This window comes from Ahaetulla prasina, chromosome 18 (genome assembly GCF_028640845.1).
Source record: "Ahaetulla prasina isolate Xishuangbanna chromosome 18, ASM2864084v1, whole genome shotgun sequence".
Classification (NCBI taxonomy): Eukaryota; Metazoa; Chordata; class Lepidosauria; order Squamata; family Colubridae; genus Ahaetulla; species Ahaetulla prasina.
In genome coordinates this window covers 9965905-9989350 of record NC_080556.1, presented here as the reverse complement: position 1 = coordinate 9989350, position 23446 = coordinate 9965905, and the positions used below count along the sequence as shown (strand labels likewise).

The 23446-nt window shown below is 44.0% G+C and overlaps 1 protein-coding gene across 1 annotated transcript in view; it reads left to right on the top strand.

Annotated features, from left to right (window-relative positions):
• ARHGEF10L (Rho guanine nucleotide exchange factor 10 like) overlaps positions 1-23446 on the top strand; it is a 131889-nt gene that overhangs the window by 81242 nt on the left and 27201 nt on the right. The window contains exons 19-22 of the mRNA XM_058161524.1: positions 7629-7750; positions 9679-9765; positions 13622-13842; positions 15871-16025. Coding sequence (XP_058017507.1) covers positions 7629-7750; positions 9679-9765; positions 13622-13842; positions 15871-16025 — 585 coding nt within the window. The remainder of the gene's footprint in view (positions 1-7628; positions 7751-9678; positions 9766-13621; positions 13843-15870; positions 16026-23446) is intronic.

Sequence of the window (23446 nt, the reverse complement as noted above, 5' to 3'; positions counted from 1 at the left end):
TTATTTTTGAGCTCTAAGGCGAGTCTGTCCATTTCTGCACAGCTGAAAATTTTACATATCACTTCTTCTGAAGGTGTTTTTTTGCTGTTCCATTTTTGAGCAAATGCTATTCTTGCAGCTGTTAATCTATGTAAATATTAAATGGGTTGCATTTTTTATTATATTTACCGTCTGTCATTCCCAATAAGAAAAATTCTGGCTTGACTTCTATTTTGACCGTTAAAATCTCTTCTAGCCAACTCTTAATTTGATGCCAGAAACCTTTTGCTTTCGAGCACTCCCACCACATAGGATAATAGGACCCTGGGACCACCTCACCTTTCCAACATATCGTAGACTATATTTTGCTAATTCTTGCCAATCTTGTGGGTGGGAAGTGCCTCCTGCAAAACATTTTAGACAGGTTTTGGGTATATACTGTACCCAAAACATTTGCTCCAGGTTATCATAGTCAGTTCAATACTTCTTCATAATTTATTTATTTATTTATTTATTTATTTTGTCACAACAATATATATAAGTATCATACAAAAAGATTATATAGTATATAAACATATACATGAGTAAATATTAGGAGGTATAAGCATATATATATATATATATAAGAAGAAGAAGAAAAACAATAGGACAGGAACGGTAGGCACGTTTGTGCTCTTATGCACGCCCCTTATGGTCCTCCTAGGAATGGGGTGAGGCCAATATTAGAAAGTTTTTGGTTAAAGCTTTTGGGATTATGGGAAGAGACCACAGAGTTAGGTAAAGTATTCCAAGCACTGATGATTCTGTTACAGAAGTCATATTTTCCGCAATCTAGATTAAAGCGGTTAACATTAAGTTTAAATCTTTTGGTTGCTCTTGTATTATTGCAATTGAAGCTGAAGTAGTCTTTAACAGGAAGGACATTACAATAGATGATTCTATGAGTTAAACACAGGTCTTGTCGAAGGCAATGGAGTTCTAAGTTTTCTAAACCCAGGATTTCAAGTCTGGTGGGATAAGGTATTTTGTTGTTTTCAGAGGAGCGGAGAACTCTTCTTGTAAAATATTTCTGGACACGTTCAATTGTATTGCTATCAGAAATGTGGTGAGGGTTCCAGACAGGTGAGCTGTATTCAAGAATTGGTCTAGCAAATGTTTTATATGCTCTGGTTAGTAGTGTAGTGTTTTTAGTGTTTTAATGCAGTACAGTTAGTCCTCTACTTACAACCATTCGTTTAGTGACAGTTCAAAGTTACAGACTCAGTAAACCGCTTAGAGAGGGCTGTAACTAGCACTGTAAAGCGGTATATAAGTCTAAATGCTATTGCTATCTCTCTCTCCTTCCTTCCTTCCTTCCTTCCTTCCTTCCTTCCTTCCTTCCTTCCTTCCTTCCTTCCTTCCTTCCTTCCTTCCTTCCATCCATCCTTCCTTCCTTCCTTCCTTCCTTCCTTCCTTCCTTCCTTCCTTCCTTCCTTCCTTCCTTCCTTCCTTCCTTGTGGTTAGAATGCAATATTGCAAGCTCTGTCCACTGCCAGCAGTTTGATCCTGACTGGCTCAAGGTTGACTCAGCCTTCCGTCCTTCCAAGGTGGGTAAAATGAGGACCCAGATTGTTGGGGGCAAGAGGCTGACTCTGTAAACCACTTAGAGAGAGGGCTGCAAAGCACTGTAAAGCAGTATATAAATGGTATTGCTATTAATAAAATAGGTGGCAACCACACCGCTTAACAGCCACACTGCTTAACAATGGAAAAGTCTGCAGAGAGTCTGTAGAGATTCTCAGTCGTCTAGGTCGTGGTTGTCCCAAAGGTGCTTTTTAAAGAGGCAACTGGACTTTCTGTTGTTGTTGTTTTTTCCTTTGAAGACTTTTCGCTTCTCATCCAAGAAGCTTCTTCAGCTCTGACAGGATAGTGGGGAATGGAAGGATTTATATTCCTTGCAGACAGTTGGTCATTTGTGTTGTGGTCCGCCAACAGCCTGCGGAGCTGGCAACGGAGTCAGACAGCGGTGAGGCTGAGGAAGAACATGGGCCAGTCCTGGAGGCTGAGGAAGGCCCGGATGAGGGCTCTGTGTCGGAGGCTGAGGTGGGGCCAGGGCCATCGGGGAGTGATGTGCGGACTCCAGAGCCTCCAGAGCCGGACTGTAGTGAGGCAGAGGAACAGGAGGAGCCTGTTCCTAATGCAGGCATGAGAAGAGCTGCCAGAAGGCAAGAGCAGCTCAAGCAGAGAGGATAACTCGGGAATAGGTGGAAGAAATAATTGGCCCCTCCCATAAGGCTTAGAAGACCAGCAATGGCGTTTGGGCTCTTTGCCGGAAAACAACCTTGATAGCTTTGTCTTGTTGCATTTGTTTCGGATCGTGTCTTCTGAACGTTTGCCAAGAAAGGCCTTTGCCTAATTGGACCAAGGTTAGTGATAGGACCGAGGAATTTGTGTTGGGAGGAATTTGCTTTAATTTAGTTGGACTGAGTGAGTTAATTCTCAGCTTTTTTTAATGAAGTTTGTTTGTTTTTACACTGACCGAGTTTCCTACTACCTACATGGGCCTGGGTCACAACAATTTGCATCCTTTTTAGAGGGTTGTTGAGGCCACCTAGAAGTTTATCTGTGTCCTCAGGGTCACTTGAGTGGTGCTCCTGGTTCTTGTAGTCTGCAATTTTTTTCCCTCTGGAAATCCGTCCCTACTCCCACACCATTCCAAGGGTGTTCATCCCAAATCGTATATTTTTATTTATTTTATTTATTTATTTATTTTGTCACAACAATATATGTAGGTATCATAAAAAAAGATTATATAGCATATAAACACATATATGAGTAAATATTAGGAGGTATAAGCATATATATATATAGGAAGAAGAAAAGAAAAACAATAGGACAGGAACGGTAGGCACGTTTGTGCGCTTATGCACGCCCCTTATGGTCCTCTTAGGAATGGGGTGAGGTCAATAGTAGAAAGTTTTTGGATAAAACTTTTAGGATTATGGGAAGAGACCACAGAGTCAGGTAGTGAATTCCAAGCATTAACAACTCTGTTACTGAAGTCATATTTTCTGCAATCTAGATTAAAGCGGTTGACATTTAGTTTAAATCTATTAGTTTCTCTAGTATTATTGCAATTAAAGCTGAAGTAGTCTTTAACAGGAAGGACATTACAATAGATGATTCTGTGAGTTAAACTTAGGTCTTGTTGGAGGTGACGGAGTTCCAAGCTTTCTAAGCCTAGGATTTCAAGTCTGGTGGGGTAAGTTATTTTGTTGTTTTCAGAGGAATGGAGAACTCTTCTTGTAAAATATTTCTGGACACGTTCAATTGTATTGATGTCAGAGATGTGGTGAGGGTTCCAAACAGGTGAGCTGTATTCTAGAATTGGTCTAGCAAATGTTTTATATGCTCTGGTTAGTAGTGTAGTGTTTTTGGAAAAGAAGCTACGCAAGATTAGGTTTACAACTCTTAGAGCTTTTTTTGCTATGTAGTTGCAGTGGGCTTTGGCACTTAGATCATTTGACATGAAAACTCCAAGGTCTTTAACGGGATGGGGGTCGTCCGTAAGGTAATGTCCATCTAGTATGTACTTAGTGTTTGGGTTCTTTTTTCCTATATGTAAGACTGAGCATTTGCTGGATAAAATTTGGAGCTGCCAATTTTTAGACCAAGCAGTTAGATGATCAAGGTCGTTTTGAATGATAGAAGTATTGTCTGTGGTATTAAATAGTTCGACATCGTCAGCAAAGAGAACACAATTACTTGAGATATGGTCACAAAGATCATTAATATATAGTATAAAGAGTGTTGGTCCAAGGACGCTGCCTTGAGGAACGCCACTCTTGACAGGAACAGGATTTGATAAAGCATTGCCAATTTTGACTACTTGTTGTCTGTTAGACAGAAAAGCGGGTATCCATTTGTGAAGGGGTCCTGAGATGCCATAGGAAGTTAATTTTAGGAGAAGTTTATCGTGTATAACTAAAAACCGGTAGAGATTCTCCAGTCCTCCAGGTCATGGTTGTCTCCAAAGATGCTTTTTTTTTTCCAAGAGGCAACTGGACTTTCTGGTTTAACGATGGAGATTCTGATCCCAACTTTGGCTGTAAGTTGAGGACTGTCCCTGCAGAAGCTTTGGAAAAAAAAAAAAGCAGTTAAAGTGATTATTAGGAACTCCATGTGCGAAGCCCTCTGCTAAAATATTCAGTGGTTTTTTTTATGGCTTAAGGTAAAGGTAAAGGTTCCCCTCGCACATACGTGCTAGTCGTTCCCGACTCTAGGGGTCGGTGCTCATCTCCGTTTCAAAGCCGAAGAGCCAGCGCTGTCCGAAGACATTCTCCGTGGTCATGTGGCCGGCATGACTCAACGCCAAAGGCGCACGGAACGCTGTTCCCTTCCCACCAAAGGTGGTCCCTATTTTTTCTACTTGCATTTTTACGTGCTTTCAAAACTGCTAGGTTGGCAGAAGCTGGGACAAGTCGCGGGAGCTCACCCCGTTACACGGCAGCACTAGGGATTCGAACCGCTGAGCTGCCGACCTTTCGATCGACAAGCTCAACGTCCTAGTCCCTGAGCCACTGTGTCCCTTTACTTTTATGGCTTACTGTATGTTTAAATATTTTCTGTAATTAAAGTGCTGAGCTGCCACTCCCAAGGCATGGGGCCGAGAGGAGAATTTAATTGCTTATCTCTCCGTGGGTGATGGGATTTTTTTCTCCCCCCCCCCAATATTTCATAAGGAAATCGATAAAAGTTTGTGACTTTTAGGGGTCCCCCTAGATTCTTGTTCTGCCTTCTTCCCTGCCTGCCCTAATGAGATAACTCATTAGGGCGGGCTGCATAAACAGAGGGATAGAATCAAGATCACGTGAAGTATTAATACCTCTTTATAATGTCTTGGTAAGGCCACACTTGGAATATTGCATCCAGTTTTGGTCACCATATTATAAAAAAGATGCGGAGACTCTAGAAAGAGTGCAGAGAAGAGCAACGAAGATGATTAGGGGACTGGAGGCTAAAACATATGAAGAACGGTTGCAGGAACTGGGAATGTCTAGTTTAATGAAAAGAAGGACTAGGGGAGACATGATAGCAGTGTTCCAATATCTCAGGGGCTGCCACAAAAAAGAGGGAGTCAAGCTATTCTCCAAAGCACCTGAGGGTAGAACAAGAAGCAACGGGTGGAAACTAATCAAGGAGAGAAGCAACTTAGAACTAAAGAGAAATTTTCTGACAGTTAGAACAATTAATCAGTGGAACAACTTGCCTGCAGAAGTTGTAAATGATCCAACACTGGAAATTTTTAAGAAAATGTTGGATAGCCATTTGTCTGAAATGGGTGTAGGGTTTCCTGCCTGGGCAGGGAGTTAGACTAGAAGACCTCCAAGGTCCCTTCCAACTCTGATATTATTATTATTATTAACTTTAGGTGAAGAGAGGCTTAAATTGCTTCATCTGTTTTAAAAGTTTATTAATGAAGTGTGGCAAATAAACAAGGGAAGAGCGATACAGTCTGCTTAAATTTTATTAATGAAGTGTAGCAAATAAAAGAATAATGCATTAATGATAATACGATAAGGAGCTACATACATTAAAGCTACGGGTTTTTCCAGTGGTGAAATGTAAAATTTGTCACTACCGGTTCTGTGGGCGTGGCTTGGTGGGGGTGGGGTAATGTGACTGGGTGGGCGTGGCCACCTTTTTTTTTTTACTTTTAAAAGCATTTTTTCTACCGAAGGCTCTGATGATCGCATGGCTCAGCTGGGATCGGCAGAGGAGCCTTTTAAATCATTTTTTAAACAACCTCTTCAGCTGAAGAGGTTCTAGAAAACATGCTTTTAAAAGGCTCTGACAATCCCAGCTGAGCCGTACGATCATCAGAGCCTTTTTTTTTTTTTAGTTTTAAAAGCATTTTCTTGGACAAAGAAAATGTGGTTCTCCAAACCACCCGCTGCCATCGCTACCGGATTGGGTGATCCGGTCCAAACCGGGAGCATTTCACCCCTGGGTTTTCCCCCCTAATCTCAGGCAGTTTTAAGAGTTCTGAAAATTGAAACTCCTGCAACTTAAAAGTTGCCAAGGCTAAGAAGCAGTGCATTAAAAAAAATTTTTTTTTTGTTTACATTTATACCCCGCCCTTCTCCGAAGACTCAGGGCGGCTTACAGTGTATAAGGCAATAGTCTCATTCTATTTGTATATTTTTACAAAGTCAACTTATTGCCCCCCCAACAATCTGGGTCCTCATTTTACCTACCTTATAAAGGATGGAAGGCTGAGTCAACCTTGGGCCGGGCTCGAACCTGCAGTAATTGCAGGCTACTGTGTTCTTAATAACAGGCTTTTACCAGCGTGAGCTAAACCGGCCCTGAAAATTAAGCGGCGGGGGGGGGGGGGAATGCGAATTTAGAAAGGAAAAAAAAAATGCTGCTAATAGAACACTGATTCAGTCCTTAATCCTATTGTATCTAAATTGTAATAAAAAATACTGCCACCTCTTTCCCATTTTTTAAGAGGAAGACTTTTCAGAGACGGATGAAAATGTCACCTTTGCAGAGATGATGGATGGCCATATCAATCTGATTGATCAATAAAAATAATTAATCAATAAAACTGTACACACTTTTTTTTTAGCTGCAGAAGAGGACAGGGGATAGGGCTGGATGTCAGTTCCTTCCCTTCTTGGTCTTCTTTTTAGTTATTGAGTGTGTCTGTACTTCTAAAGATCAGGAGTCAACCTTCGTTTAAGGAATCCTTGAAACCCCGATCAATAAAATTATTCATTTCCTTTGCAGTGTGGGGAAATCTACATTATTGGGGTGTTTCTAAAATCGGCAAGCTGTGGTTCTGAGGTGCTGGACTATCTGTGGTCCCTTCTGTGCATTTGAGGAGGGGGCAGTCAAAAAATTTATCGTTTTTATCCATGGCCAGCACAACCCAGATGGCTCTTCCAGGCTTCTGTGAAGGGCATTCCCTTCACAGGATGCTGCTCAGATGGGCAGTTGGCCAAGGTTGACTGTTGGCCAAGGTTGACTATTGGCCAAGTTTGACCATTGGCCAAAGTTGACTGCTAACCAAGGTTAACTATTGACCAAGGTTGATTGTTGACCAAGGTTGACTGTTGACCAGAGTTGACTGTTGGTCAGAGTTGTCTATTGATCAAGGTTGACTGTTGGTCAAGTTGATTATTGACCAAGGTTGACTGTTGCCAAGGCTGACTGTTGGTCAAGGTTAACTGTTGGCCAAGGTTGACCATTGGCCAAAGTTGACTGCTAACCAAGGTTAACTGTTGACCAAGGTTGATTATTGGCTAAGGTTGACTGTTGACCAGAGTTGATTGTTGGTCAGAGTTGACTATTGATCAAGGTTGACTGTTGGCCAAGGTTAACTTTTGGGCAAGGTTGACTGTTGATCACGGTTGTCTTGGCCAAAGTTGACTATTGATTAAGGTTGACTGTTGGCCAAGGTTGACTGTTGGTTAAAGTTGACTGTTGGTCAAGATTGATTGTTGATCACGGTTGACTTGATAAAAATTGATTATTGATCATGGTTGACTGTTGATTAAGGTTGACTGTTGATCAAAATTGACTGTTGGCCAAGTCATAGGACAAATTTGGACCTCACTCTTCGAAAGGGGAATTTTCCAACTCTTCTCTCCCCCCTCCCCCAGGGGAAGAAAACCAGCCTGGGTGGATCTGCCCTGAAGAAGACAAGAAGAGCAAAGCCGCTTTCTGGTGTCCGATTTTGGTCTGTCACATCCCTGCCTTCTCCTCCAGGGCCCTTGACCTGCAGGTAAGGAGACCCCAAACTGGCCCCATCTCAAGGGACAACTTTTGACTGTCTTTTCAAGGACTTGCATCTTCTTCTACTCCGTTATAGGTAGCCCTCAACTTTTGACTGGTCACTTAGCTGAAGTTACAAGTGACACCATCACCACCAAATTGAGGGAAAGGGAGGGAGGGAGGAAAGGAAAGGAAAGAAGGAAAGAAAGGAAGGAAGGAAGAAAGAAGGGAGGATGGAGGAAGGAAGGAAGAGAAAGGAAAGAAGGAAGAAAAGAAAGAAAAGAAAGGAAGGGAAGGAAGGAAGGAAGGAAGGAAGGGGAAAGTAGGAAAAGAGGAAGGATGGAGGGGAGGAGAAGAGAAGGAAGGGAGGGGGAAGAAAGTAGGAGAAGGAAGGAAGAAGATTGAGGGAAAAGGAGGGAGGAAGGAAGGAAGGAGAAGGAAAGTAGGAGAAGGAAGTAGGGAAAATAGAGGGGAAGGAAGGAAGGAAAGAAGGAAGGAAGAAGATTGAGGGAAAGAGAGGAAGGAAAGGAAGGAAAAAGAAAGGTGGAGGGGAGGAGGAGAAAAGGAATGGAGGGGGAGGGAGGGAGGAAGGAAGGAGAAGGAAAGTAGGGAAAAGAAGGAAGAAGAAAGATGGGGAGGGGGAGGGAGGGAAGGAAGGAAGTAGAAGGAAAGTAGAAGAAGGAAGGAAGGAAAATTGAGGGGATAGAAGAAAGGAAGGGAATGAAAGAAAGATGGAAAGGAAGGAAGCAAGGGACATTTTCCATTCCAGCGTGCAAGATTTCAGCCAGCGTTGCTAACTGATTCTTTTTCTCTCCGCATCTGTTTTCTGGAGAGGTGGAAGAAAAATAGATTCAGCTGGGGAAAAAAAAGAAAAAGAAAAAGCGGGCACATAATTACCTTAAAACAAAACAAAAACAACACCAGCCTTTTACGCCCTCCCATTCCCTTTCTTCGGAACATCTGCTGTCCCCCCCACCCCCACCCCCCACCCCCAGGCCGTTGGGCCCTCTTTGGTTTTCCCGGAGACTAATTTTAGCCCTCTGTTCCCGCTGTTCCTTTCAACCCCTTCTCTGGTGGCTCTGCCTTAATTGCGTGTTTCCATTGATCGATTCTGTTGTTTCCCCCAGATGTATATTTAGCTCTTCTTAACAATTCCTTTCCTTTGTTTTCGGAGACTGGTGGTACGGAAGATAACGTTTTAGAAAGGTGGGCTTTACGTCCGGGGGCGGGCTTCAAAAATTCTAGCAAGGGGTTCTCTGCCCGGTTGCTGGGTGGGCGTGGCCCTGTTGGGCGTGGCCTAGTCGGCCTCCCGCACCACGATTGGGGGGGTGGCGGTGCGTTTTTGCCCTCCCCGGGCTCCGAAGGCTTTTCTTGAGCCTCCGGGAGGGCGAAAACAGCCTCCCCAGGCTCTGGAGGCCCTCTGGAGCAGGGCTCTCCAACCTTGGTCCCTTTAAGACTTGTGGACTTCAACTCCCAGAGTTCCTCAGCCAGCTTTGCTGGCTGAGGGACTCTGGGAGTTGAAGTCCACAAGTCTTAAACGGACCAAGGTTGGAGAGCCCTGCTCTGGAGGCTGGAAACAGGCCCGTTTCCGGCCTTCCCGAACTTCCGGTAGGCCCATTTCTCGCCCTCCCCGAGCCTCCGCGCACGCCCTGCACTTACCTGCATCCAAAACAGGCTGCATGAGGACTCCTGGGATGGGAGGGGTGGGATAGACGGGGCCAGCCGAGAGTGGGATTTGGGGGGGTTCTCCCAACTGCATAGAATCTTAGCTAGAGGTTCTCCCAAATCCCTGCGAACTCCCAGCAGCCCCACCCCAGTTTACGTCCCTCCGCCAAAGCTTGTTTCAAAGAGTTGTCGAACGCATCTCGTCAAATAACTCTCAGGTCTCAGGTTTCTCTTTTTCTTCCCCTCTCCTTCTGAATGGATTCCTGCCTTCAGCTGCGGGCGGCTGTGCACAGCCCCGTCCAGTCTTCCTTGCTGGGATTCTCAGCCATCAGCACTTCTCTACCCCAGGGATATTTTTGGGTGAGTTTATGCAGAAACAGCATCTATCAATGGCCTCGCGGACTGGAGGCTAAAACCTACGACGAACGGTTGCAGGAACTGGGCATGGCTGACCGGTCTAGTGAAGAGAAGGAGACACGATAGCAGTCTTTCAATTTTTTTTTTTTCATAAAAAAGTTTTATTTTTACAATCATATCAAACAGCTCATCCAATGTACAGTTATATACAATTAGTCGGGCTCGCCCAGTCACCACCCCCCTTTTTAACACTCTTCCCTCTTCTACCTTCTTTTACTTTCCAGACCTTCGTCTCCTTCTCTTAGCTACGTCCTCTCCTCCCTCCACCCTCCACCTTCCTTCTCCCTCTTCTACCCCTCTTCCTTCCTCTTCTCCTCTTTCCTACCTCCTCTCTCTTTTCTCCCTCCCCACCGTTCTAAAATGGTAACCGGGCAGACCCGACCCTACATTAATTATATTTATACATCTTCAATAATCCCTGTACATTAACCATCACTCCATCTCTACCCTCAACCCCCCAATTCCCCTTCCCCTTACCCCCACCCCCACCCCGACTTCCCAGAACAAAATGCAGGGTATCAAAACTAACAATCATAATCCAAAATACTTCCTAAATTATAATCTCTAGTCACCCCACACATAATCACACTCTCAATTCCCCTCTCCTTCAAAAATATATCTAATACAAAATATTTCCTAAATTTACTCATATGCTATTCGATATTTTTTTATCTGATACTTATTTTAGCAGTCTTTCAATATTTGAGGGGCTGCCACAGAGAGGAGGAGGGAGGGGGGCAAGCTATTCTCCAAAGCACCCGAAGGCAGGACAAGAAGCAACGGATGGAAACTCATCAAGGAGAGGGGCAACCTTAAAATTAAGAACCACACTATAAAAGAAGATGTTGCGACTTTAGAAAAAGTGCAGAGAAGAGCAACCAAGAGGATTTGGGGAATGGAGGCTAAAACATACAATGAAAGGTTACAGAAACGGCCTGGTTAGTCTAGTGAAGAGAAGGACCAGGGGAGACAGGATAGCATCTTCCAATATCTGAAGGGCTGCCACAGAGAGGAGGGGGTCAAGCTATTTTCCAAACCACCCGAAGGCCAGACAAGGAACAATGGATGGAAACTGACCAAGGAGAGATTCAACCTGGAAATAAGGAGGAATTTTCTAACATTGAGAACAATCCACCCGTGGAACAGAAGTTGCCTTCGGAAGTTGTGGGAGATTCATCACTGGAAGCTTTCAAGAAGAGACTGGATGCCATCCGTCAAAAACGGTGTAGGGTCTCCTGCTTGGCCGGTGGGGGTTGGACTAGATGACCTACAAGGTCCCTTCCAACACTGTCAATCGGTAATCTTTGCATCAGCTTTCCTCTCCTTTGCAAGAGCTGAGGACTTCGCAGAAGACAACCCAAATGGGAAAATACTTGCTTCCAGAAGTGGAACGACTTTTACCTTCAGAGTTTGTGGATGCTCCAACGCTGGAGGTTTTTAAGAAAATATTGGACAACCGTTGGTCTGAAATGATATAGGGTTTCCTGCCTGAGCAGTGGGTTGGGTTTTAGGGCCTCTGGTGGCTCAGACTGCTAAGACAGTCTGTTATTAACGCAGCTGCTTGCAATTACTGCAGGTTCAAGTCCCACCAGGCCCAAGGTTGACTCAGCCTTCCATCCTTTATAAGGTAGGTAAAATGAGGACCCAGATTGTTGGGGGCAATAAGTTGACTTTGTATATAATATACAAATGGATGAAGACTATTGCTTGACATAGTGTAAGCCGCCCTGAGTCTTCGGAGAAGGGCAGGATATAAATTCAAATTAAAAAAAAAAAGTGGGGCGATCATGGTGTAGGGTTTCCTGCCTCGGCAGGGGGTTGGACTAGAAGACCTCCAAGGTCCCTTCCAACTCTGTTATTCTGTTAATTGGCATTTTTTGTCTACCTGTCAAGTCCTTCCCAAGGTGCTCCATCATTGGAGGCTTTTAAGAGATTGGACAGCCACTTGTCTGAAGTGGTATAGGGTCTCCTGTTTTGAGCAGGGAGTTGGACTAGAAGACCTCCAAGGTCCCTTCCAAACTAGTTATTCTGTAATTCTGAAAAGAGAAGGGATTCAATATTTATGGGGCTGAAGGAGAGGTCCCCTTGTTTCTAATTCCAGAAGTTGGAGATAAATGAATTATAAGCCTCCCAGTGAAACTCAAATGCTTTCGCCACCTAATGAGAAGGAAGGACTCCCTGGAGAAGAGCCGAATGCTGGGAATGATGGAGGGCAAAAGAAGAAGGGGACAACAGAGAACGAGGTGGCTGTATGGAGTCACTGAAGCAGTAGGCGTGAGCTTAAATGGACTCCAGAGGATGGTAGAGGACAGGAAGGCCTGGAGGAACGTGGTCCATGGGGTCGCAATGGGTTGGACATGACTTTGCAACTCACAATGATAGATAGATAGATAGATAGATAGATAGATAGATAGATAGATAGGTAGGTAGGTAGGTAGGTAGGTAGGTAGATAGATCCAAGGGACTCCTGCGAGTCCCTTGAACTGCAAGGTGATCCAACCGGTCAGTCCTAGAGGAGATCAACCCTGACTGCTCTTTAGAAGGCCAGAAAGATCCTGAAGAGGAAACTCAAATCCTTTGAGAAAGGACTCAATGAGAACTCTAATGAGAAAGAAGGACTCACTGGAGAAGAGATCCGAATGCTGGGAAGGATGGAGGGCAAAAGAAGAAGAAAGGGACGACAGAGAACGAGGTGGCTGGATGAAGTCATTGAAGCAGCTTAAATGGATTGCAGAGGATAGTAGAGGACAGGAAGGCCTGGAGGAACGTTGTCCATGGGGTCGCGATGGGTCGGACACGACTTTGCAACTAACAAGAACAAAAAGCCTGCCAGAGTCATTGACTTGAGATGGACGGGTCTAGTAGTTGAATGAATAAATGAATGAATGAATACATCTATTGAATGGCTTCCCTGAAGCAGAGGCAGCTATCAGCAGGCTGGAGGGACCCCAATATTTGTGGTAGCTCACATAGAGTCCTAAAAATGAGGAGGGGCTGGCTTACTTGTTGGCCGTAAAGTGCTGGCCTAAGAGGAATGGTGAGGTGGAATGGAGGAGGGTTGAAGGAACTTCACTTCTATGCAGCCCACGCCTATCAATTCAATCAGATTTCATACCTACGTCTCTAAAGGTCCTTTTTGACAAGGGGGAAGCCGGGTTTGCTTAAGAACCGGGTGATTCACTTAACGACCCTATGAAGCACATCACAACCTTGTGATTCACTTAACAAGCTTGTGATTCACTTAATGATCTTATAATTCACATGGCAGCCTTGTGATTCACTTAACAAGCTTGCGATTCACTTAATGATCTTATAATCCACATAGGAGCCTTGTGATTCACTTAACAATCTTGTGGTTCACTTAATGATCTTATAATTCACATAGCAGCCTTGTGATTCACTTAACAAGCTTGTGGTTTACTTAATGATCTTATAATTCACATGGCAGCCTTATGATTCACTTAACAAGCTTGTGGTTCACTTAATGATCTTATAATTCACATAGCAGCCTTGTGATTCACTTAACAAGCTTGTGGTTCACTTAATGATCTTATAATTCACATAGAAGCCTTGTGATTCACTTAACAATCTTGCGGTTCACTTAATGATCTTATAATTCACATAGCAGCCTTGTGATTCACTTAACAAGCTTGCGATTCGCTTAACAACCTTGCGATTCACTTGAAAGCCTTGCTGTTCACTTAGCAACCTTATGATTCACTCAAACACCCTGGTCAACAAGACGATAAAATTATAGTCCAGTTTAAAAGACAGTGTCCACTCTTTCTGGCTCGTCTAGGTCGGAGGAGGTCAGGAAGGTGCCGGGGGCCAAGTGGAGATATTTTCCCTGAACCGGTCAGTGCCTCGTACTGTCAGGTCTTTCCCGGTGGCCTCGCAGGTCCTCTGCTTGGAGTACATCCCCGAAAGGGCCGAAGAGGAGCGAGCGGAGGAATCTCAAACCGCAGCCGACCAGCCGTTTCCAGTTCAGCCTGTCCTCTGCCTCGGCCTGCAAGATGGCAGGTGAGAAAGAATCGGGGTCCTGGAAATAATTGGGTGGGGAGGGGCTTGGAGACTCTTGGGGTGCCCCTCATGTCTATGCAGGTCACCCCATTGTGGCATTGTCTGTTTAGCCTTCCTTTTGGGCTGGTCAGTCGAATGTTACATGCAAAACTGGACACCCATACTTACTTCGTTGTTGTTGCACCTCGTACAATGAAATTGAATGCCATCTTCAGTGTACATTATACATAAGGAAACTATAAAAAGAAACATAAAACACAAACACACATCCTTCACATTCTATACAATCGAATTGAAAACCCCTGATACTACATTAATATTGCATTAAAAAGTAAAGCTTCCCCTCGCACATATGTGCTAGTCGTTCTCGACTCTAGTGGGCGGTGCTCATCTCCATTTCTAAGCCGAAGAGCCAGCGCTGTCCGAAGACGTCTCCGTGGTCATGTGGCCGGCATGACTCAATGCCAAAGGCGCACGGAACGCTGTTCCCTTCCCACCAAAGGTGGTCCCTATTTTTCTACTTGTATTATTTTTTTTTACGTGCTTTCAAACTGCTAGGTTGGCAGAAGCTGGGACAAGTCACGGGAGCTCACCCCGTTACGCTGCACCAGGGATTCGAACCGCTGAACTGCCGACCTTTCGATCGACAAGCTCAGCGTCTTAGCCACTGAGCCATTGCATCCCATAATATTGCACTATACAGTAGAATTCAATAGAGATACTACTCTGGGATAGAAGCTGTTTTTTAGCCTATTTGTCCTTGTTTTATCCTGTACCAGCTGCCAGATGGTAATAGTTCAAAAAAAAAAAAAAAAAAAAGGGTGCCCAGGATGAGACGGATCTTTAAAGAATGTTTTGAAGTTTCTTAAGCAGGAGAGGGCAAACCATGATACTCTGGGCAATGACCCTCCGGAGTGCTGTCCTATCTGCCACTGTGCAAATTGGCAAACCATACACAGGTGCGCTAAGTTAAAATACACTCTATGGTACAGTGGTAGGCGGTCACCAGCAACTTTGACTCATGCTGCTGATCTTTGCTTTTCTATCCACGGATTTCGAACCGTCCTCTCCCTCCACCCAGCCCCATTGCACTTCCTCGGAATGGGGAGAGAGAAGCACTCTGCACATGTTCTGAGGAGCGGTCCCAAATTGTCTTCAATTCAAAGGGAAAGGGATGAAACTACTCCAGCAGTTCTGTTCTCGGCCACTGGGGGGGGTGCCCTTTCAGTGCTAGTAAATGGTCCTCTGGCTCAAGATGGGTTTTTAACAGAGGTGGGTTTCAGCAGGTTCGGACGAGTTCTGGAGAACCGGTAGCGGAAATTTTGAGTAGTTTGGAGAACCGGTAGTAAAAATTCTGACTGGCCTGCCCCCCCCATCTATTCTCTGCCTTCCAAGTCCCAGCTGATTGGGAGGAAATGGGAATTTTGCAGTATCCTTCCCTCGGAGTGGGATGGGAATGGAGATTTTACAGTATCCTTCCCCTGGAGTGGGGTGTGAATGGAGATTTTACAGTATCCTTCCCCTGGAGTGGGGTGGGAATGGAGATTTTACAGTATCCTTCCCCTGGAGTGGGGTGGGAATGGAGATTTTTCAGTATCCTTCCCCCAGAATGGGATGGGAATGGGGATTTTACAGTATCCTTCCCCTGGAGTGGGGTGGGAATGGGGATTTTGCAGTATCTTTCCCCCGGAGTGGGGTGGGAATGGAGATTTTACAGTATCCTTCCCCCAGAATGGGGTGGGAATGGGGATTTTGCAGTATCCTTCCCCTGGAATGGGGTGGGAATGGGGATTTTGCAGTATCCTTCCCCTGGAGTGGGGTGGGAATGGAGATTTTGCAGTATCCTTCCCCCGGAGTGGGGTGGGAATGGAGATTTTACAGTATCTTTCCCCTGCCACGCCCACCAAGCCATGCCATGCCCACCAAGCCATGCCGTGCCCACCCAGCCACACCCACAGAACCGATAGTCAAAAAATTTGAAACCCACCACTGGTTTTTAAGGCAAGTGTCGGTTTGTTCCCTCTGCAGCATCTTGGCCTATAGCAGTCTGGATACAGGGGCCCAGTGTTTGCTGACCAGCCGGGCCCCTGGATCCCACCCTGTTCTCTGCTTGAAGCACAACGCCGATTACCTCTTTGCCGGACTCCAGAACGGGACGGTGGCGGTATATGCCAGAATCAACGGTGAGCATCTTTTGGTACCTCCGTCATTTTCTATCTCAAGGTGAATTTTCAGCACAAAGCCCTTCCCCAAACTCCCATTTTCCAACAATAGTCACATTATCACCCAACTGTGCCCCCCGAGGCCCATTTCATCTCTCCGGCCTGGAGAGAGAGCTCTTCCACCAACCTGTCATAGTCTTTGGCTGGCCATATTTCAGTCCCAAACGTTGTAAGCAGAAAACTTCTAACAAAAAAATCCAACAAGACAAGACCAGGTTAATTAATCTGGCAGGGCAAGCAAAATAAGGAATTCCAAGGCAGTTGGGAGGATGCTAGAATTCAAAGAAACACCAGATAAACTCGGCGTTTGTTCCTGACAAACGCCCCTCCCATTTGTCTCTCCTTTTAAACTCCAGCAGCACCTGTGCCTTGTAAAGAGGATTGGTTCCCTTTCCTCCCTTGTAAGCCACGCAACCCACATTGATCTCTTTCTTCTCTGTTCCTCCCTGCGCTGCCGAGGATGAGGAGTGGGGTGGGCCTTGGTCTTCATCTGAACCCCGTCTCCCTTGTTCTACCTCTCCCCTGCTCTGCCCAGCCTGACTTTGCCCTTCCCCAGTTTTTTCCACAGCCAGTGGATCCACTCTCTCACTCAGTTCCTCTTCCCCTTCGGATTCAGACTCCGACAGGGGCATGACACAAACAGATTTGGAATTTGTTTTTTTGGTTTTAATATAAACATTCCATCTTCCCTTTAGCAGTGTGTTGTCTGGGTAAAAATATCTCTGTGCAGTCACCATCAAGGTTTACAACAGCATTCATTACATTGATATTAATTCTCTAATCTTACAATTGTCGTATCGAACCTAGTAAGCCTATGCATTTTTTCCCTCTTAACATATCTTCTAATAAGAATATAATAATAATATTAAACATAATAATCCTAATAGCCACAATAATAGCAACCATCCTATTGTTTACATCTCTATCTTAACATATTTTCTACTCTTCTTTAATCTCCTTTTATTTCCAACTTCCATTTCTATTTGATAACCATCGATAAAATAATTCCCATATAATATAATATTAAGTTTGTGCCTTCTCCTTAATTGCAAGTGTTAATCTGTTCATTTCTGCACATTCTAACATTTTCCTAATTACATTCTCATCAGAAGGGAATGCTTCACTTTTCCAATTTTGTGCAAATAAAATTCTAGCTGCAGTTAATACATGGATAATTAAATATGTGTTCTCTTTACTGTAAGTTTCAGGTAAAATCCCCAACCAAAATATTTCTGGTTTTAAATCAATGTGCAATCATCTTTTCCAGCCATGTATGTATTTTTGTCCAGTATATATTTTTTTGCTTCTCTACACAGGAATTTTAAGGTTTCTTGTATGGTCCATCAACCAAAGAATTAGCTACATGGGCTGGCAGTGATTCTCTCTGGGAAGCTAGGGATTTGAAAGTAAATGGAAAATAAGGTCCGTCATAAATTAGAACGGTCACTAAACAGCCGTTCGTAACTGAAGGACTATCCATTGAACCAGATCTCTATAAGTTTATCCTAGAAGCAGTTGAGAAGTGTGGACATAATACAATCCACCCTGTTGGAACGCCTAAGTGTCAGGGTTCAAGTATTTGTTTTAGAACCCCTCAAAAAAACCATATTAGAATAGAATAGAATAGAATAGAATTTTATTGGCCAAGTGTGATTGGACACACAAGGAATTTGTCTTGGTGCATAGGCTCTCAGTGTACATAAAAGAAAATATACGTTCATCAAGGTACAACATTTACAACACAAATGATGGTCAATATATCAATATAAATCATAAGGATTGCCAGCAACAAGTTATAGTCATACAGTCATAAGTGGAAAGAGATGGGTGATGGGAACTATGAAACGATTAATAGTAGTGCAGATTCAGTAAATAGTTTGACAGTGTTGATGGAATTATTTGTTTAGCAGAGTGATGGCCTTCGGGAAAAAACTGTTCTTGTGTCTAGTTGTTCTGGTGTGCAGTGCTCTATAGCCGCTTTTGAGGGTAGGAGTTGAAACAGTTTATGTCCAGGATGCGAGGGATCTGCAAATATTTTCACGGCCCTCTTCTTGATTCGTGCAGTATACAGGTCCTCAATGGAAGGCAGGTTGGTAGCAATTATTTTTCTGCAGTTCTAATTATCCTCTGAAGTCTGTGTCTTTCTTGTTGGGTTGCAGAACCAACCAGACAGTTATAGAGGTGCAAATGACAGACTCAATAATTCCTCTGTAGAATTGGATCAGCAGCTCCTTGGGCAGTTTGAGCTTACTGAGTTGGCGCAGAAAGAACATTCTTTGTTGTCCTTTTTTAATGATGTTTTTGATGTTAGCTGTCCATTTGAGATCTTGCGATATGATAGAACCCAGAAATTTGAAGGTTTCTACTGTTGATACTGTGTTGTCTAGTATTGTGAGAGGTGGAAGTATGGAAGGGTTTTTCCTAAAGTCTACCACCATTTCTACGGTTTTGAGTGTGTTCAGTTCCAGATTGTTTTGGTTGCACCACAAGGCTAGTTGTTCGACCTCTCGTCTATATGCGGATTCGTCATTGTCTCGAATGAGACCAATCACTGTTGTGTCAACTACATTACAACTACTCCTTGAGTTACAGCAGTTTGTTTAGTGACCGAAGTTACAAGGGCGCAGGAAAAAAGTGACTTAGGACCGTTTTTCACACTTCACGACCGTTGCAGCATCTCCCTGTCAGGACACTGACTCGTACTTATGACAATTGCAGTGTCCTCGGGGGGGGGCGTGTTTGTGTGTCACGCGATCCCCCACTTTGGCAACTTTTTGGCGAGCAAAATCCAGCGGGGAAGCCAGATTCATTTAACAACCACATTGCTAATTGGACACCTTGCCGTGATTCACTTAACCACTGGGGCGAGAGAGGGCTTAAAATGGGGCAGAACTCACTTAACAAATGTCCCCACTTAGCGACGGCAATTTTGGAGCTCGGTTGTGGCGGTAAGTGGAAGACTGCCTGCGTTACACTTTTCTCTTATAGCCTTTTGCTTTAAATCACAGTTTGTCAACCTTTGTAATTTTAAGACATTTGGACTTCAGTGCTTAAGAGGTGTGGACTTCAACACCTCTTAAACTTGAACTTAAGACCGTACCCCCAAAAAATGCCACATCGAGGACTCCCTATAGGAAATTTACTTGTGTGTTTGTTACTCTGAGTTTGACTACCTGCTCAAGGGGCGCCTTTGAGACTCCTGAGAATCAGTTTGTGCAGTGTGCAGTGTGCAGCAGCTGCCAAAAAAGCCAACACAGTTCTGGGCTGCATAAACAGAGGGATAGAATCAAGATCACGTGAAGTGTTAATACCACTTTATAATGCCTTGGTAAGGCCACACTTGGAATATTGCATTCAGTTTTGGTCGCCACGATGTAAAAAAGATGTGGAAACTCTAGAAAGAGTGCAGAGAAGAGCAACAAAGATGATGAGGGGACTGGAGGCTAAAACATATGAAGAACGGTTGCAGGAACTGGGTATGTCTAGTTTAATGAAAAGAAGGACTAGGGGAGGCATGATAGCAGTCTTCCAATGTCTCAGGGGCTGCCACAAAGAAGAGGGAGTCAAGCTATTCTCCAAAGCACCTGAAGGCAGGACAAGAAGCAATGGGTGGAAACTAATCAAGGAGAGAAGCAACTTAGAACTAAGGAGAAATTTCCTGACAGTTAGAACAATTAATGAGTGGAACAACTTGCCTGCAGAAGTTGTAAATGCTCCAACACTGGAAATTTTTAAGAAAATGTTGGATAACCATTTATTTATTATTTATTTATTTATTTTATTTAATTTTTATACCGCCCTTCTCCCGAAGGACTCAGGGCGGTGTACAGGCATAATAAAAACCAGCAATACAATATACAAATTTAAAATCCCATTTAAAAAACTTATTTAAATTAGCCCAATGATTAAAATTTACTCTACTAAAACCCCATTTAAAATTAATAAATTTAAAATTTAAAATCCCAATTTAAGCCAGCCTGCTGGATAAAAAGGTGAGTCTTGAGTTCGCACGAAATGTCCAAGGTCAGGAATTTGGCGAAGCCCGGGGAAGCCTGCTCCAGAGTGGGAGCCCCACAGAGAAGGCCCTTCCCTGGGGCCGCCAGCCGACATTGTTTGGCGGACGGCACCCTGAGAAGTCCCTCTGTGGGAGCGCACGGGTCGGTGGGAGGCATGTGGTAACAGCAGGCGGTCCCGTAAGTACCCAGGTCCCAAGCCATGGAGCGCTTTAAAGGTCATAATCAACACCTTAAAGTGCACCCGAAGGCCACAGGCAGCCAGTGCAGTCTGCGAGGAGCGGTGTTACATGGGAGCTACGTAGCTCCTCTATCACCCGCAGCTGCATTCTGACTAACTGAAGCCTCCGAGCGCACTTCAGGGGAGCCCCATGTAGAGAGCATTACAGTAATCCAAGCGAGAGGTAACGAGCGCATGAGTGACCGTGCATAAGGCATCCCGATCAAGGAAGGCGAACTGCCGGACCAGGCGAACCTGGTGGAAGGCCCTCCTGGAGACGGCCGTCAAATGATCTTCAAACGACAGCCGATCATCCAGAAGGACACCCAAGTTGCGCACCCTATCCTTTGGGGCCAGTAACTGCCTCAACAGCCAGCCGCTGCTGCAGCTGACTGAATCGGGTGCCGGCATCCACAGCCACTCCGCCTTGGAGGGATTAAGCTTGAGCCTGTTTCTCCCCATCCAGACCCGACAGCCTCCAAACACCGGGACAGCACTTCAACAGCTTCATTGGGGTGGTCCGGGTGGAAAAGTACAGCTGAGTGTCATCAGCGCATTGCTGGTATCTCACCCCAAACCACTGATGATCTCACCCAGCGGCTTCATGTAGATGTTGAACAGCAGAAAACTTCTAACAAAAAATCCAACAAGACAAGACCAGGTTAATTAATCTGGCAGGGCAAGCAAAATAAGGAATTCCAAGGCAGTTGGGAGGATGCTAGAATTCAAAGAAACACCAGATAAACTCGTTGTTCCTGACAAACGCCCCTCCCATTTGTCTCTCCTTTTAAACTCCAGCAGCACCTGTGCCTTGTAAAGAGGATTGGTTCCCTTTCCTCCCTTGTAAGCCACGCAACCCACATTGATCTCTTTCTTCTCTGTTCCTCCCTGCGCTGCCGAGGATGAGGAGTGGGTGGGCCTTGGTCTTCATCTGAACCCCGTCTCCCTTGTTCTACCTCTCCCCTGCTCTGCCCAGCCTGACTTTGCCCTTCCCCAGTTTTTTCCACAGCCAGTGGATCCACTCTCTCACTCAGTTCCTCTTCCCCTTCGGATTCAGACTCCGACAGGGGCATGACACAAACAGATTTGGAATTTGTTTTTTTGGTTTTAATATAAACATTCCATCTTCCCTTTAGCAGTGTGTTGTCTGGGTAAAAATATCTCTGTGCAGTCACCATCAAGGTTTACAACAGCATTCATTACATTGATATTAATTCTCTAATCTTACAATTGTCGTATCGAACCTAGTAAGCCTATGCATTTTTTCCCTCTTAACATATCTTCTAATAAGAATATAATAATAATATTAAACATAATAATCCTAATAGCCACAATAATAGCAACCATCCTATTGTTTACATCTCTATCTTAACATATTTTCTACTCTTCTTTAATCTCCTTTTATTTCCAACTTCCATTTCTATTTGATAACCATCGATAAAATAATTCCCATATAATATAATATTAAGTTTGTGCCTTCTCCTTAATTGCAAGCGTTAATCTGTTCATTTCTGCACATTCTAACATTTTCCTAATTACATTCTCATCAGAAGGGAACACTTCACTTTTCCAATTTTGTACAAATAAAATTCTAGCTGCAGTTAATACATGGATAATTAAATATGCGTTCTCTTTACTGTAAGTTTCAGGTAAAATCCCCAACCAAAATATTTCTGGTTTCAAATCAATGTGCAATCATCTTTTCCAGCCATGTATGTATTTTTGTCCAGTATATATTTTTTTGCTTCTACACAGGAATTTTAAGGTTTCTTGTATGGTCCATCAACCAAAGAATTAGCTACATGGGCTGGCAGTGATTCTCTCTGGGAAGCTAGGGATTTGAAAGTAAATGGAAAATAAGGTCCGTCATAAATTAGAACGGTCACTAAACAGCCCTTCGTAACTGAAGGATTATCCATTGAACCGGATCTCTGTAAGTTTATCCTAGAAGCAGTTGAGAAGTGTGGACATAATGCAATCCACCCTGTTGGAACACCTAAGTGTCAGGGTTCAAGTATTTGTTTTAGAACCCCTCAAAAAAACCATATTAGAATAGAATAGAATAGAATAGAATAGAATAGAATAGAATAGAATTTTATTGGCCAAGTGTGATTGGACACACAAGGAATTTGTCTTGGTGCATATGCTCTCAGTGTACATAAAAGAAAATATACGTTCATCAAGGTACAACATTTACAACACAAATGATGGTCAATATATCAATATAAATCATAAGGATTGCCAGCAACAAGTTATAGTCATACAGTCATAAGTGGAAAGAGATTGGTGATGGGAACTATGAAACGATTAATAGTAGTGCAGATTCAGTAAATAGTCTGACAGTGTTGAGGGAATTATTTGTTTAGCAGAGTGATGGCCTTCGGGAAAAACTGTTCTTGTGTCTAGTTGTTCTGGTGTGCAGTGCTCTATAGCGTCGTTTTGAGGGTAGGAGTTGAAACAGTTTATGTCCAGGATGCGAGGGATCTGCAAATATTTTCACGGCCCTCTTCTTGATTCGTGCAGTATACAGGTCCTCAATGGAAGGCAAGTTGGTAGCAATTATTTTTTTCTGCAGTTCTAATTATCCTCTGAAGTCTGTGTCTTTCTTGTTGGGTTGCAGAACCGAACCAGACAGTTATAGAGGTGCAAATGACAGACTCAATAATTCCTCTGTAGAATTGGATCAGCAGCTCCTTGGGCAGTTTGAGCTTACTGAGTTGGCGCAGAAAGAACATTCTTTGTTGTCCTTTTTTAATGATGTTTTTGATGTTAGCTGTCCATTTGAGATCTTGCGATATGATAGAACCCAGAAATTTGAAGGTTTCTACTGTTGATACTGTGTTGTCAAGTATTGTGAGAGGTGGAAGTATGGAAGGGTTTCTCCTAAAGTCTACCACCATTTCTACGGTTTTGAGTGTGTTCAGTTCCAGATTGTTTTGGTTGCACCACAAGGCTAGTCGTTCGACCTCTCGTCTATATGCGGATTCGTCATTGTCTCGAATGAGGCCAATCACTGTTGTGTCAACTACATTACAACTACTCCTTGAGTTACAGCAGTTTGTTTAGTGACCGAAGTTACAAGGGCTCAGGAAAAAAGTGACTTAGGACCGTTTTTCACACTTCACGACCGTTGCAGCATCCCCCTGTCA